General features: G+C 43.5%; 1 protein-coding gene across 1 annotated transcript in view; it reads left to right on the top strand.

Annotated features, from left to right (window-relative positions):
- The first annotated feature begins 3,855 nt into the window (after positions 1 to 3,855).
- Positions 3,856 to 14,605, top strand: part of GIPC2 (GIPC PDZ domain containing family member 2) — a 96,123-nt gene continuing 85,373 nt past the window's right edge. The window contains exon 1 of the mRNA XM_052637217.1: positions 3,856 to 4,095. Coding sequence (XP_052493177.1) covers positions 3,856 to 4,095 — 240 coding nt within the window. The remainder of the gene's footprint in view (positions 4,096 to 14,605) is intronic.

The following is a 14,605-nucleotide window of genomic DNA, read 5'->3' as shown; positions in this document are numbered from 1 at the left end:
AATATTTAAAATTTTGCCCATGTATAGAATGATAATATAAAAGTTCCTAAGTGCTTACTTCTTAGTTTTCACTAGAAATTGATTTTCAAGAGTTGAGAATTCTAATTAAAATATGTATTAAAGCTACTACAAATAATAAGGGAAACATTTCAGTATGCAAGAAAAGTAGAAGTTGTATTTTCAGTAAAAGATATAAGGAGTGAAAATGTGTTTTGTTAGGGAAAAGAAGGGGCTTCCCAGTTGGCTCAGTGGTAAAGAATGCCAATGTAGGAGACATGGGTTTGATCCCTGGGTTGGGAAGATCCCCTGGAGAAGGAATGGCAACCCACTCCAGTATTCTTTCCTGGAAAATCCCACGGACAGAGGAGTCTGGCAGGCTACAGTCCATCAGGTCACAAAGAATCAGACAGGACTTAACGACTACAACAAAAAACAATCTTTATAAGCAGAATTGAAACATTTGTCTTTTCTCTCTACCTGATCCCTCCAGAAATTGGAAACTTTTAGGTTCCCAGCAGCCTTATCAGGTGAATAATGAAGGGCACCTCCTGACAAGTGCACGAATTTCAAGATATCTTAGAGATTTCAAGAAGAGAGGAGTTCATACCAATTTGTAGATATCACAACTAGAATTGAGTTATTAGCCACTGCAGTTGCTGACCTTTAACACACCCTGAAAGGAGGTCAGGATACAGATTAAGAGCAAGACTTTGAGAACACTGGTAGAACAAAGCTTCAGATAGTCAAATATTTTGAGAGGAAATTTTTTAATAAACCTGGGTTCTTGCATCCTCCCACACTTAGAAAAGCACTAAAACCATTAATGAAGGTTCCACATGACTAGCAGCAACCTTCTACTGAGATGTGTGCTTGCTTGCATGTACCTACCCCCTTTGCCACAATCACATACACACTGAGCTCCCCCCTTATCTGAGCAGTTCTTCAGGCTATCTAAGAGGCTGTCTCTCGGGCTATGCTGTTGTTCAGTCACTAACTCATGTCTGACTCTTTGTGACCCCATGGATTGCAGCACACCAGGCTCCTCTGTCTTCCATTATCTCCCAGAGTTTGCTCAAATTCATATCCATTGAGTCAGTGATGCTATCTACCTACCTCATTCTCTGCTGCCCTATTCTCCTTTTGCCTTTAACTTTTCCTAGCACCGGGGTCTTTTCCAGTGAGTCAACTCTTCGCATCAGGTTACCAAAGTACTGGAGTTTCAGCTTTAGCCTAAGCTCTTCCAAGGAGGATTCAGGGTTGATTTCCCTTAGGATTGGCTGGTCTGACCTCCTTGCAGTCCAAGGGACTCTCAAGAGTCTTCTCCACTGTTCGAAGGCATCAGATCTTCTGCACTCAGTCTTCTTCATGGTTCAGCTTTCACACTGCGCACACTGGGCTATCGTTGTTGCTCAGTCACTAAGTTGTGTCTGACATTTCGTCTCCGCATGAACTGCAGCATGACAGGCTTCCCTGTCCTTCACTATCCTCCGGAGTTTACTCAAACTCTTGTCCATTGAGTTGATGATGCCATCCAACCATCTCATCCTCTGTCACCTGTTTCTCTTCTTGCCCTCAAACTTCCCTGGATCAGGGTCTTTTACAATGAGTCAGCCACATCAGGGTATCGAAAAGTATTGAAGTGGCCAAAGTATTGAAGTTTCAGTTTCAGCATCAGTCCTTGCAATGAATATTCAGGGCTGATTTCCTTTAGGATTAACTGGTTAGACCTCCTTGCTGTCCTGCTGGGCTCGTGAGAATCTTCTCCAGGACCGCACTTTGAAAGCATCAATTCTTCGGTGCTCTTCAGTCCTTAGTAAATCTCCAAATAAAACAGAAACTCAGAACTCCCATGTTGTACATTTTTATTTCAGTAGACAGAATCCACAACAGAGGCATGATTGAAGAATAAAGGTGGTCAATGCAGTCAGATACTCCAAAAGTTGAAGTAAGATAAAGACTGAAAAGTGTTCATCGTATCTGATGACTAAATGCTGACCGTAGTAAGAGCAGTTTCAGTGACATGTGGGGGTAAAGTCTGATCACAGAGAGTCTAAGAGCAAAGAGGAATTGAGGAAATGCAGCTCATAATTTAAGGCTGTTTTGCTTGGTTGTGAAAATGTAGAGGTGACTGCAGGGGTGGAGGGTGTGGAGGACTTGAAAACAATGTAAAATATTTGGGCTTTTGACCATCAGTGGGTGGCACCAAGTGGGGAGGAGAAAGACAAGAGTCAGCTGGTAGCTTAAGCATAGAGACCCTTGAGGAATGAAGAGATCAGAACAAGGGTCAAGAAAAAACAAGAGATTTCTTCAGAGTTTGGAGAAAGGAGGTGAGTGGAGTTACAGACAAGGGGTTGGGAATTGAGGAAGTTCAGGAGTCACATTGAATGGCTTCAGTTTCCTCTGTAGAATGAGACAGGGTTGTCTGCAGAGACCAAGGAGGGCAGAGGTGGAGAAATCACTTAGGTAGAGTGCTGAACGATTGGGAGAGAAAGGTACCCAGGAAAAAGTAACAAGGATTACTGAGAGTTGTTGAGGGCTCAGCTGAGGGTATGTGACTATGAATCTAATGTGGTACTAATCTCAAAACTTTTCCTTCCAATTCTGCCTTGCAGGGTATATCCTGCTGCTGCTGCTAAGTCACGTCAGTAATGTCCAACTCTGTGCGACCCCATAGACAGCAACCCACCAGGCTCCCCCATCCCTGGCATTCTCCAGGCAAGAACGCTGGAGTGGGTTGTCATTTCCTTCTCCAATGCATGAAAGTGAAAAGTGAAAGTGAAGTTGCTCAGTCATGTCCGACTTTTAGCGACCTCGTGAACTGCAGCCTACCGGGCTCTTCCGTCGATGGGATTTTCCAGGCAAGAGTACTTGAGTGGGTTGCCATTGCCTTCTCTAATGGTACAGAGAAAAAAGATGGAGATTGTCTTCCACTTAAATTCTTATTCTCTGTGTACAGACATGAAAGCATGTGGCCTGGCCACAAACGTGTGAGCACCTACCACACGTTTATGACTGTCACCAGAAGGGCCATTATGTTTGTATCCTAAGATGTGGTGCTCTGTAGAATCAGCATCCTAAGGCTTTTATAGAAATTGAGCCAACTCTTTTTATTTTTTAAAGAGGGATAAGAAGCTAGGAGATGAAATGAGGCAGTGGGTTATCAACTGAAGAACATGCACAACCTAAAAGTTTTGAGTTAACTTTTACTTGAGGACCTTACTCTAGCTGAGGAGACAGCCTCTCAGATAGCTCTGAGAAACTGCTGAGAAGAGGTAAGGGAGGAGCCAGGATATATGAGTGTTTCTGTTGGATAAAAACATGTACTGGTATATCAAAAGATTACTGCTAATCCCAAAGAACACATTTCAAGTTAATGACTGTAGAATTTTCCTCTGTAAGGGAAGATGAAAGAGTCTGGGTTCACTGAAATTATTCCTTAAGATATGCATCTTAACTATCTAGGGACACTCTCCAAAGCACAGAATGCTTCCTTGTTTTCGGCATCCTGAATTCCCCTCAGGGCACGGGGTAGGGGTAGGGTCAGCAGCAGAGGCTGATAGCTTGATCTTTGTAGAACTGGAAAGGCAGGCAACATTTCCTATCCTGAGGTCCAACTTTTCTTCTCGCAGATCCCTCCAGAGAGCTGGTGGCCGCTTCGCCTGCAGGTGCAGCTCCTCCCAGTGGAGGAGGGGCCCCTGACCAGACGGGCCTGGCCTAAGGGCCTCTGCTATTGGCTCAGCCCAGGTTGCACCTGCCTCGAGCGGGCGGGCCGCTGGGCACAAAGTCCGGGGGGCCGGCCAAGGAGGCAGCAGCCCGCTGGCAGCGCAGGTAGGCCGTCGCCCTCGGCCAGGCAAGATGCCCCTGGGGCTGCGGAGAAAAAAGAAATTCAACACCAAGGAGACCTCCCGACTGGTGGAGGGCGAGCATACGGATGCGGCTGTCCGCAGTGTGCCCAGCCCTCCGGCGCCCGCTCGCAGGCTGGTTTTCCACACGCAGCTGGCCCACGGAAGCGCCACGGGCAGAGTGGAGAATTTCTCCAGTATCCAGGAGCTCTATGCTAAGATCGCGGGCGTGTTTGAGATCCCTCCGTCCGAGGTAAGCGCCGCGCGCTGAAGCTCAGCATCTCCCACCCCTACTGCGCAGGCTAAAATTGGCTCCGGCTGCGCTTCCCCGATTCCGAGGTCGGAAGAGGGATGGGGGTCCCTCGTGAGCGCCGCAGGGGGAGCGAGAGGGTTTTACTGGGAAGGGAAAACGGCAGTCCCAGGACCGGAGACAGTCACGTTCTCCAGGCTCAATCTGGCTTCTGGGAAACCCGGGACGACCTTTCTTCCTCATGCAAATGAATAGGCTCTAGTAGCCCCAGATTCAGCGGCTTTCCAGCGTTGAGATCTGGTTGGTAAATTAACACCCTTCACTTTATCTGGACCTTGCCCTCCTGCTTCCTCTGCCGGGCTGAGATGGCCACGCTGAGGATCTCCAGGATTGAGGGGCTAGGTGATGCCAAACTAGGTGATGCCTTCCAGGTGATGCCAAACTGAGCCCCACTTTGTCCGTCATATGTCATGTCCAGCACCAACACTTTGGTGTTTCCAAGAAGATTATTATTCCAAGGGTGGAAAACTAAGAAAGTTTTACTGAACTGCATGGGACTAGTTGACAGAAATTTCAGAGGGGTGAGCTTTATGTTTGACACCGTATCCTTGAAAGGGGACTGAAATTTGCCTTAATTAGATTGATGGCATGTGTGCCAGGAACTGGAGTTTGTTATAGCTAGTTTCAGGAGACATTTATGTGACTTTTTATACTTAAGCTAACTGCAAATGCAGGTGTGAGAAGTTAGTCCAAGAAAGTATTTTGTCCACATTTCAAGGAGAAGCACAAGGTCTTGAAGCCCTGAAGGCTTCCCTCATTGCTTAGGGAGGAGATCCTGGTTCATCCCTGGGTGGCAAAGATCCCCTGGAGAAGGGAATGGTTACTCCCTCCAGTATTTTTGCCTGGAGAATTCCATGGACAGAGGAGCCTGACGGGCTACAGTCCTTGGGGTCGCAAAGAGTTAGACACGAACTGAGCAACTAACATTTTGTTGCCCTGAATTCTTGGGAGTACATAGAACTGTCTTTGGCTGTCTGTCCTTTAATGTTGTTTATCAGATCGGCTCAAGTGAAATCGAGGTACAGACAAAATTTCAAGATGAGATGAAAGAGAGATTGAAGCTAACCTTTCAGGGTTCCCAGGCACTGAGGGACAAGCAAATCACAAGCCCATTCTGTGATGTTTCAGTTCACAAAGTACTCTTGCAGGAGTAATGTTCTTTGATTTTCTCTAGGAGAGGTAGGTCATTTGGGTAGTTAAGTACAGGATTTGGAGACTGATAAACCAGGCTGTGGATCCAGGTTCTACCAGTTACTAGCTGGGTGGCTTTGAACAAATTTCATTTCTCTCAATTTCAGCCATTTGTAAAATAGAGGTAAGAGCCTCTACCTTGAAGGGTTATTGTGAAGACTGGAGCGCATAGATGAACATCAGATTGCGTTGGCATATGGTCAGTGCTTTATATATAGTAACTATTAATAATATCATTAATACTTAACAATTAAATGAGGGGGCTGAGGTAAAATGTTACTGGCCTTTGGCCATGGTCACACAACTAGTAACAAAAAGGCTGGGCCATTTAAACTTGGATCTTCTGGTTTCTAAGCTAAGTGCGCCTGTTAGCATTCTTAATTGACAACTTTAAACTTCTCTCCTGTAACTAGGGACTCCAGATTTATTTACTTTGCATTAAGTCTTCATCATCATAATGTGTTATTATTTTGAGCTCAAGATGCATGACTTTACTCAACCCACTTAATACCTGAGAAGTGTTATTATTAGCTCAGCTTTGTAGATAGAAAACTTATGCTTTGAGGTTTAGAAAATTTTCAAAATTTGTGTTTCACAAACACAAATTACATGTGTTTGTGAGGTTGTTTTTTTGGCTGCCCTTCAAGGCATGTAGGATCTTAGTTTCCTGACCAGGGATTGAACCCATACCTCCTGCAGCAGAAACGTGAAATCAACTACTGGACCTCCAGGGAAGTCTCTAAAATCAGGGTTTTTCCTGGCTCCAAATTCCATGAGGTTATATTGCTATATTGCTTTCCACGTTTTCCAGAGTGTCTCAGTAATAGCTTGACAACCATGTTCAGCATTTTTGGTTTCCAATGCGCTGACTTGCATTAGAATTTCAAGACCAACAGTGGGTATTTTGATGTGTTTTATCAAAGTTCATAAATTTTTGTAACCCTAGGCATATATCTTAGTATGTTGTTGTTTTGTCATTAAGTTGTGTCTGACTCTTTGTGACCCCATGGGCTGTAGCTTGCTAGGCTCCTCTGTCCATGGGATTTCCCAGGCAAGGATACTGGAGTGGGTTGCCATTTCCTTCTCCAGAGGACCTTCCCGACACAGGGATCAAATCTGGGTCTCCTGCCTTGCATCTGAGCTACCAGGGAAGCCCCATATGTTGGTATGTTTATGTATATAAACAATGTTAATGCAGGTTTTCCATTTGGATTAAAAAGAGTTAAGTATATTCAGGATAAACTATAGGCATCATCATAGTATATGTCAAAGTATTTCGATAGTTACTTTTTAAAATAATTAATTTTTGTCTGTGCTGGGTCTTCATTGCTGCATGACTTTATCTGGTTGTGGTGCATGGGCTTCTCATTTTGGTGGCTTCTCTTGTTGCAGGGCGTGGGCTCAAGCTACGGGCTTCAGTAGTTGCAATGCATGGGCTCAATAATTGCAGCACATAAGTTTAGTTGCCCTGTGGCATGTGGGATCTTTCTGGAACAGGGATGGAATTCATGTCTCCTGCATTGGCAGGTGAATTCTTAACCACTGGACCATCAGGAAAGTCCTCAATAGTTACTTTTGAAACAAGTAATTTATTAAAATAAAATGCACACCAGTGAGATCCATCTGTTATCCCATCCTCCTAGCAAGAGGAATAGTGGTATAAACTTGAGATGTCAGTGGGAGGAAAACCTCCCAAAGAATTTCTCCCTTTTATATGATTATCTCAGAAGTCCTGCCTTTTCTCTATGGCTCTAAGGATACAAATGGCACTGTCTGAAGATCTGTACTTTCTCTGCTAAGGAAGAAAGGGAAGGCTTTGGCCTGACCTGATGGCAGGTGTAGCAGATCCAGGTGGATTTACTGGGAGTCTATAATGTGCTCCTGGCTGTGCCAGGCATGTAAGTCTACATGGTGGTCATCCCATCCTTGCCATCGCACTGAGGCAAGATTATTTTCATTTTGCCATTGAGCTAAGTGAGGCTCTGAGAAGCCAAGCAGCTTGCCTAGAGTCACGGGACTGACATGGGGGTGGAGTTGGGATTCGAAATGTTTCCTGGTTCCAAGTTCACTACATAGCAGCCATGGGATTCTCAGTAACTTCATCTGAATTCCAAATACAAACCAGCAAAACTTCTTTTTTAAACAAATGATCTTTTCAAGTAAAGCCTCAGACTCAACCACAAAAATACTTACTGCCTCAGAAAGAGGCTGTTGTGAATCTGATAATTATGGATTTCACCTATTTCCTGGTTCCTGAAGGAGGAAGCTAACGAAAGCTATGGGCTGCTTGCAGGGTGCAGTCTGTAATCATTACCTTGAAACAGATGGCCAATTATGCAAAAAAAATCTTACAGCTGATATCATTTTTCTAAACAGCTAAATGAGCTATTCAGTAAAGAGAAAAAAGAAAATCTCATCTAAAAGAACAGTTAACTCATAAATACAGGGACACTCTTACAAAAAGTTTAACACCATCTTTTAAAATATTCAGGATTCATCTGAGTTGGTCACTACACTCTTGAGCTGTGGTCATAAAACGTGTTGAAAGGCATTTTGATTATCTGAACCACTCTAATTGTTTGAGAAGCAGTTTGTGTCTTGATGTGTTTTCTTAATTCTCTATTATGTGGAAAGATTGTAGGAAAAGAGTGAATTTGAAAGCTATTAAGAAATAAAATTTGTCAAATACTTTACATATCCAGAAACTGAAACCTCTAAAGATTTCTGAAATGATTAACTTTGATTTAGTTATATTAGTTTGTATGTGATGTATAATACTAAGTAATTTGTTGATTGAATGGGTCAAGCAAATACAGCCCCTTGTCTCTCAATACTTAAAGCAGTCAAATACAACAATGTACTTGGGAAGCAGAAAAGGCAAAAATTGTGATTTTTAATTTCAAGCTGTATATTCAATATGCAATCATGCTATTTGTCTTAAAAAATGAAAAACTTTTTCTTGTCACCTGCTCCCATCCCTCACACTATTACCCCATTTCTCCTTAATAACAAAACTCAAAAGTTGCTATCTCCAGTGAGATAACATTTCTTATCTCATTTCTGTGTTCAAGACTGATAGCTCCTCATCTTACTTAGAGCAAAAGTCAACATCCAATGATGGTTACAGGCCCTGGGGCCACTCTGTCATCATTGCTCTTTATGCTCCAGCCAGTATGGCCTCCTGGCTAGTCCTTGAACTCTAGAGCCTTAGGGCTTTTGCCTCTTTCCCAGAATCTAGCCCTCCTTAGCAGAATGCTTTTCTGTTTTTGTTTTCTTGGCCAGATACCACCCAGTTTGAGGGATCCTAGTTCCTTGACCAGGATCAAACCTGCACCCTCAGCAGTGAAAGCTCAGAGTCCTAACCAGTGGACCACCAGAGAATTCCCAGAATGCTCTTACTTAAGTTGGCTCTAACATCACCTTCTCACTGAGACTGGTACTGATTGTTTCATTTAAAATTACAGTGCCCCTAAAAAAAAGGGACCAAAACTCCTAAATTATAGCACCTCCTGTTCCCTTCAGCACTTAATTTCCTCCGTTGATACTAACATCCTATGTATATTTAACTTGTCTTTTTCCTTTCCCATATACTAGAGTATAAGCTCCACAAAGAATTTTGTCTATTTTGTTTTCTGATACAGCCCACAAGGGCCTAGAATTGTACCTGAAATATAGTTGGAGTTCAAAATATGTTGAATAAAAGATACTTCATGAAAATATGGTATTTAAAATCCTGAATCTTTAGCATAAAGCTTTAGTGCTGATTACAATACTGGTATCTTATGTATGTGTTAATTTTTTTTTTTTTTAATACTATAGTGTGAGGAAAGAAACTAGCCTTTGAGGGGGTTAGGCATGAGGAGCATCACTCGTATCTTGACTAGGGAGTAGTAAGAGGGTGAAATACGAAGACTGAGTTAAGTCGCTCAGTCATGTCTGACTCTTCGCGACCCCGTGGACTGTAGCCCACCAGGATCCTCCATCCATAGGATTCTCGAGGCAAGAATACTGAAGTGGGTTGCCATTTCCTTCTCCAGAGGATCTTCCGGACCCAGGAATCGAACCCAGGTCTCCCACATTAGAGGCAGACGCTTTAACCTCTGAGCCACCAGGGAAGCCTAAAGGTGAAATATAAAGACTGAGAAGCTAAGTAAAAATGACTTGGATCCAATGTTTACATGTCCACAAATTCCAGAAATTGCAAAGCTGGAATCTGTTTGTAAGTAGAATGCTTGCTAAGTAAGTTACAGTGTATGGGGTGCTGTCTTGTGAAACCTTCCAGAAACTGAAACTGCTTGCTTTTCTCAACTTGCTGACGCCAGCCCTGAGCCCCTATGGAAGTCAATATTCTGTCATCGTGGCACTTTCTGGAGACTGTGAACAGTGATGCAAACTTGATCACTTCCCAGCAATGCAGATAACTGGCAAGTCGAACAGTGTCTTTTTGGTTCCCATATGAGAAATCTAGGAAGATAGAACAAAATGGGGCTTATTGACTTGTATACTGCTCTCCTAGGAAAAACAGTAAAAACACAGGTAAATGAAGGAATTGGGAGTTTGGTGTGCACTTTATCATTGAGATCTGAGGATTATGAAGCAATCCCAACAACACTGAGCAGAAAGAGTGTGAGAAAGAGAAAGTCAGCTCCTGACATCTGGGAGCTGACCTGACACTCGCAGGCAGGTCGTGATGGTTTCATGTTGGACATGATAATTTCACAGAACATCAGGATCAGAAGGGACCATTCTGTGACTGTGATGGGTCAGACAGAAATAAGACTACTCTGTAATCATGTCTGAACAGAGACAAAAATGCAAACATTGTCCATACCACAAAAATAGTCAGACATCCCCTTGCCTTGACTAGTATAATTGACTGAAGCTGCTTTTACCAACCACAGCTTTACTTTTGACAGCTTTTCCCACCTTGTGTGGCTGGATGGCATCACGACTCGATGGACGTGAGTCTGAGTGAACTCCGGGAGATGGTGATGGACAGGGAGGCCTGGCGTGCTGCGATTCATGGGGTCGCAAAGAGTCAGACACGACTAAGCGACTGAACTGAACTGAACTGAACTGAATATGTTTACTAGGATATTGAGTCATAGATTTGGCCCTACTTCCTGACAGCAAGTCCAAGCTGCCCTAACATCACCTGACACAAGCCCAAATCTTTTCTAATACCCTCCTACTCAGACTCTCCCCACAGTTCTCCATGGTGTGCTGTCTCCTTTGTGGCAAGGGACAGTAAACTAGAAATGAGAATTCCTGGTGGCTTTTGACTGGAAGGCATTGACAGTGGCCTATTACAACGCAGATTCTAAAGGGGCACCCTGAATATGATTTCCCTGATTCTACCCATCCTTTATTTTTTTTCTTTTGAAAGTTTTTTGGTCATGCCACACAGTGTGTAGGACCTTAGTCCCCTGACCAGGGATCGAACCCTTGCCCCTGCACTGGAAGTGGGGGTCTTAACCACTGGACTGCCAGGAACTGTCCCACTCCCATCCTCTATTTTAATATTGATCCTCTGATCATACCAGTCTCAAAAAACTACAGGGCTCCCAGTTACTGTCTTATTCCTTTCAGGCTGCTATAAAAAAGTAACACCAACTGGGTAGCTTATAAAAAACAAAAGCTTATTACTCACGCTTCTGGAGGATGGGAATCAGGTGCCAGCGTAGTCACCTCTGCAGGCTCAGTTTCCTAGTTCAACCCCAGCACCTCATTTCTGTGTCCTCACTTGGTGAAAAGGGCTAAGGATCTCTCTGGAGCCTCTGTCATCAGGCACTAATCCCATTTATGAGAGAGCTCCACCCTCACAATTTGAGCAACACCCAAAAACCCCACCTATTGACACTAGGATTTCAATGTTTGAATTTTAGGGGAGGGAAGATAAACATTCAGACCAGGGCACTTACAAATAACCCCCGCCAGCCAAATGTTTTCTAGTCTGGCCTGCCTGTCTAAAGTCCTGCCTTGTGCGTTCTTAAGTCTCATGTCCTAACAACCTTTTTAGTCCAGAATGTTTAACTGTTTAAGTCCTCTGTGCCTTTTCTCTTGATGTTCTCACTTTTTTGTTCTGATAGCTCTTATTCACCTCTCGAGTCTCAACTGTCACCTCCTTGAAGAAGCCTTCTTGTTGAATCTGTCAACCTAGCCATGTTTAATACCCACAACTGCATCTTTTAACATAGCATTAGCACATTGAATTTAGTTACTTTCCTATCTCTTACTGAGGGCTGGGAGGATTTTTTTTTTTCCTTAAAATCTCATTTTCAGCATTGCTAGATGGCTTAGATGCTCCATTAAAGTTTAATAAATAAAAGTAGATGATGGAAGACATATGTATATGTCAAACAGATTCATTTTGCTGTACACCTGAAACTAACACAACATTGTAAATCAACTACACCCCAATAAAAATTTTAAAAAATAGATGATGAATCCAGTAGGAGATGAAGCTGAAGATGTAGACAGTAGTGAGCTTATAAATGTCCTTAAAGCTGTATAGGTTTTATTCTGTAGGCAATAAGAATAACTCAAGTGTTTTTCAGCAGAGGAATGATCCCTGGCTGGTGTTTTATCAAGTTGAAACACAACTGACTATTCATTTGCTGTGTTTTCTTCATAAAGTTTAGTTTAAGTCAAATAGGATGGTATTTTCTGGAACTGTACAGTACTATCTGAGAAGTTCTAAATATACTACAATCATTATGTGTGCTCACTATGCCTATTGAGCATCAGCCTTGGCTTTATATGAAGAATGCAAGCAAAAACAAAGAAACAACCGCGCCCCCCGCCAAGAGCTGTAACTCATTTTGAGAAGTGGGATGTTACTCTCACCAGATTGCTATGAGGAGGATAAGAAATGGGTTTAAGATTGTTGCTCTGTGTTCTGGAGATCCTCTGAAGTAGGTGTGTAAACAACTGTAGAATCAAGTCTGAACCCTTCCCCAAGCCTCTGCTACCTCATAGACGGATGGTAGCCCCTTTGCCATCCCTCCCCTGCTCCCACCCCTCCAGACATCCTGAATGCACGTGGGAGTCTCTTGCAGGTGGTAAGAGATGGACACACTCAGGTTACCTTGGACAATGTGTATGTATTTGTTAGGACATACAGGGAGGTGAGGAAGCCCAGAATCACCTCTGTAGCTGGACTGTCCAGTTCCGTAGACTGCTGGAATATCACTCATGCTTGTCCGGGTGAAAGCAGTAACTTTAGACTCTGGGAAGCCAAGAGCAAGTCCTTTACCTTCCCTCTCGGCCACTCTCGCCCTACTTCTTACTCTTTCATTTTTAAATTTTATTTATCTGTCTACTTTTTATCTGTTTTGGCTGTGCGGGGTCTTTGTTGCTTTGCACAGGCTTTCTCTAGTTGTGGCACGTGTGGCCTACTCTTCGTTGTGGTGTGAGGACTTCTCATCGCAGTGGCTTCTCTTGTGACTGAGCACAGGCTCTAGGTGCGTGGGCTTCAGTAGTTATAGCACTCCGGCTTCATAGTTGAGGTGCGGGGGCTCAGTTGTGGTGCACAAGCTTAGTTGCCCTGCAGCATGTGGAATCTTCCTGGACCAGGGATCAAACACATGTCTCCCACTTTGGCAGGCAGATTCTTATCCACTGAGCCAGCAGGAAGTCCCTCTTACTCTGTTCTTGACTCTTCTCTCGTCCTTTGATTTTGCTCCTTTAAGGCCCTTATTGCCTCCTCTTTGTGTCTTTGAGTTTTGGCCTCTGTATTTGTGTTCCACTCTGTCTCAAACCTGAACTGCTTGAGAATGAGTTTCTGTTGGTGAGTCAGGGTACAGGACGGGTGGGGCAAAGGTGGCCTGTGGATCAGTGCTCGTCTCTGGTCCAGTGTAGGTCCTGTGGTACAAAGGCAGGTGAAGAGCAGATAAGGAGTCCTGTTGTAGAGGACACTGGGAAGAATATGTAGCCCGAGACTTCTTGATTTAGGGGCATTGCAGCTATCTTCCACGGCTTGTACAGAACATGAGACTGTTCTTAGTTCTCTGACTTTTATCTGTTGTTCTTCCCTTTACCTGGAAACATTTCCGTGATTCTTTCCCCATTTACTCTGTTAAAAGATAAACTGAGCCTTATTAAAATTGAGTATGTTTGAACAAAAATTGATCTGGGCAACAGCAAAAACAAGAAGGGGTTAGGGAGTGCTCTGCCAACAGGAGACAGAGGCAAGGTTTTTTAAAGAGGAGTGTGTACATGCATGCTCAGTTGTGTGCAACTCTTTGCAACCCTATGGACTGTAGCCTACCAGGCTCCCCTGTCCATGGAATTTTCCAGGCTAGAATACTGGAGTGCCATTTCCCACTTCAGGGGATCTTCCTGATCCAGGAATCAAACCTGTGTCTCTTGCATCTTCTGCGTTGGCAGGTGGATTCTTAACCACTGTGCCACCTGGCAAGCCCAATTTAGTTATATGTGTATGTATATCTTTTCTTTTTCAGATTATTTTCCCATATAGGTTATCACAAAGTATTGAATAGAATTCCCTATGCTATACATAGGTTCCTGTTGATTATTTTATATATAGTAGTGTGTGTATGTTAAACCCAAACTCCTAATTTATCCCTTTCCCTTCCCCTATCTTCCCTCTTTGGTAACCAAGATGAAGTGTTTTAAATTCAATAAAAATCTTGGGAAATAGAATGCCATGTATATGATTCAGTAAGGTATAGTAATATGAATTCAAATAAAATTTTAGGAGCTAAGACATTTTCTGCTTTTGTGACATCAAATATGTTTCTTAAATATTTGGGATTGTGGTATCACACAAGTTCTTTTGTAGTTACCTCAAAACTTTTTAGATATAAACATGAGAGCTATAATCAATATATAAGATATATTCCTAATCCAGCCTGTCTCATCTTTTTACCTCCTCTTCAGTGTTATTAATTACAAGCTACCTTCCCTTCCATTTGTTGGCTCTTAGTTAATGAGCCAGAGAAGGCAATGGCACCCCACTCCAGTACTCTTGCCTGGAGAATCCCATGGACGGAGGAGCCTGGTAGGCTGCAGTCCATGGGGTCGCTAAGAGTCGAACAAGACTGAGCGACTTCCCTTTCACTTTTCACTTTCATGCATTGGAGAAGGAAATGGCAACCCACTCCAGTGTTCTTGCCTGGAGAATCCCAGGGACGGGGGAGCCTGGTGGGCTGCCGTCTACGGGGTCACACAGAGTCGGACACAACTGAAGCAACTTAGCAGCAGCAGCAGCAGTTAATGAGCATATCTGTGTTTGATCAAA

The sequence above is a fragment of the Budorcas taxicolor genome, chromosome 3 (genome assembly GCF_023091745.1).
Source record: "Budorcas taxicolor isolate Tak-1 chromosome 3, Takin1.1, whole genome shotgun sequence".
NCBI classification, from domain to species: domain Eukaryota; kingdom Metazoa; phylum Chordata; class Mammalia; order Artiodactyla; family Bovidae; genus Budorcas; species Budorcas taxicolor.
The sequence above is the reverse complement of the archived record's forward strand: the minus strand, read 5'-3'. Positions and strand labels throughout refer to the sequence as shown.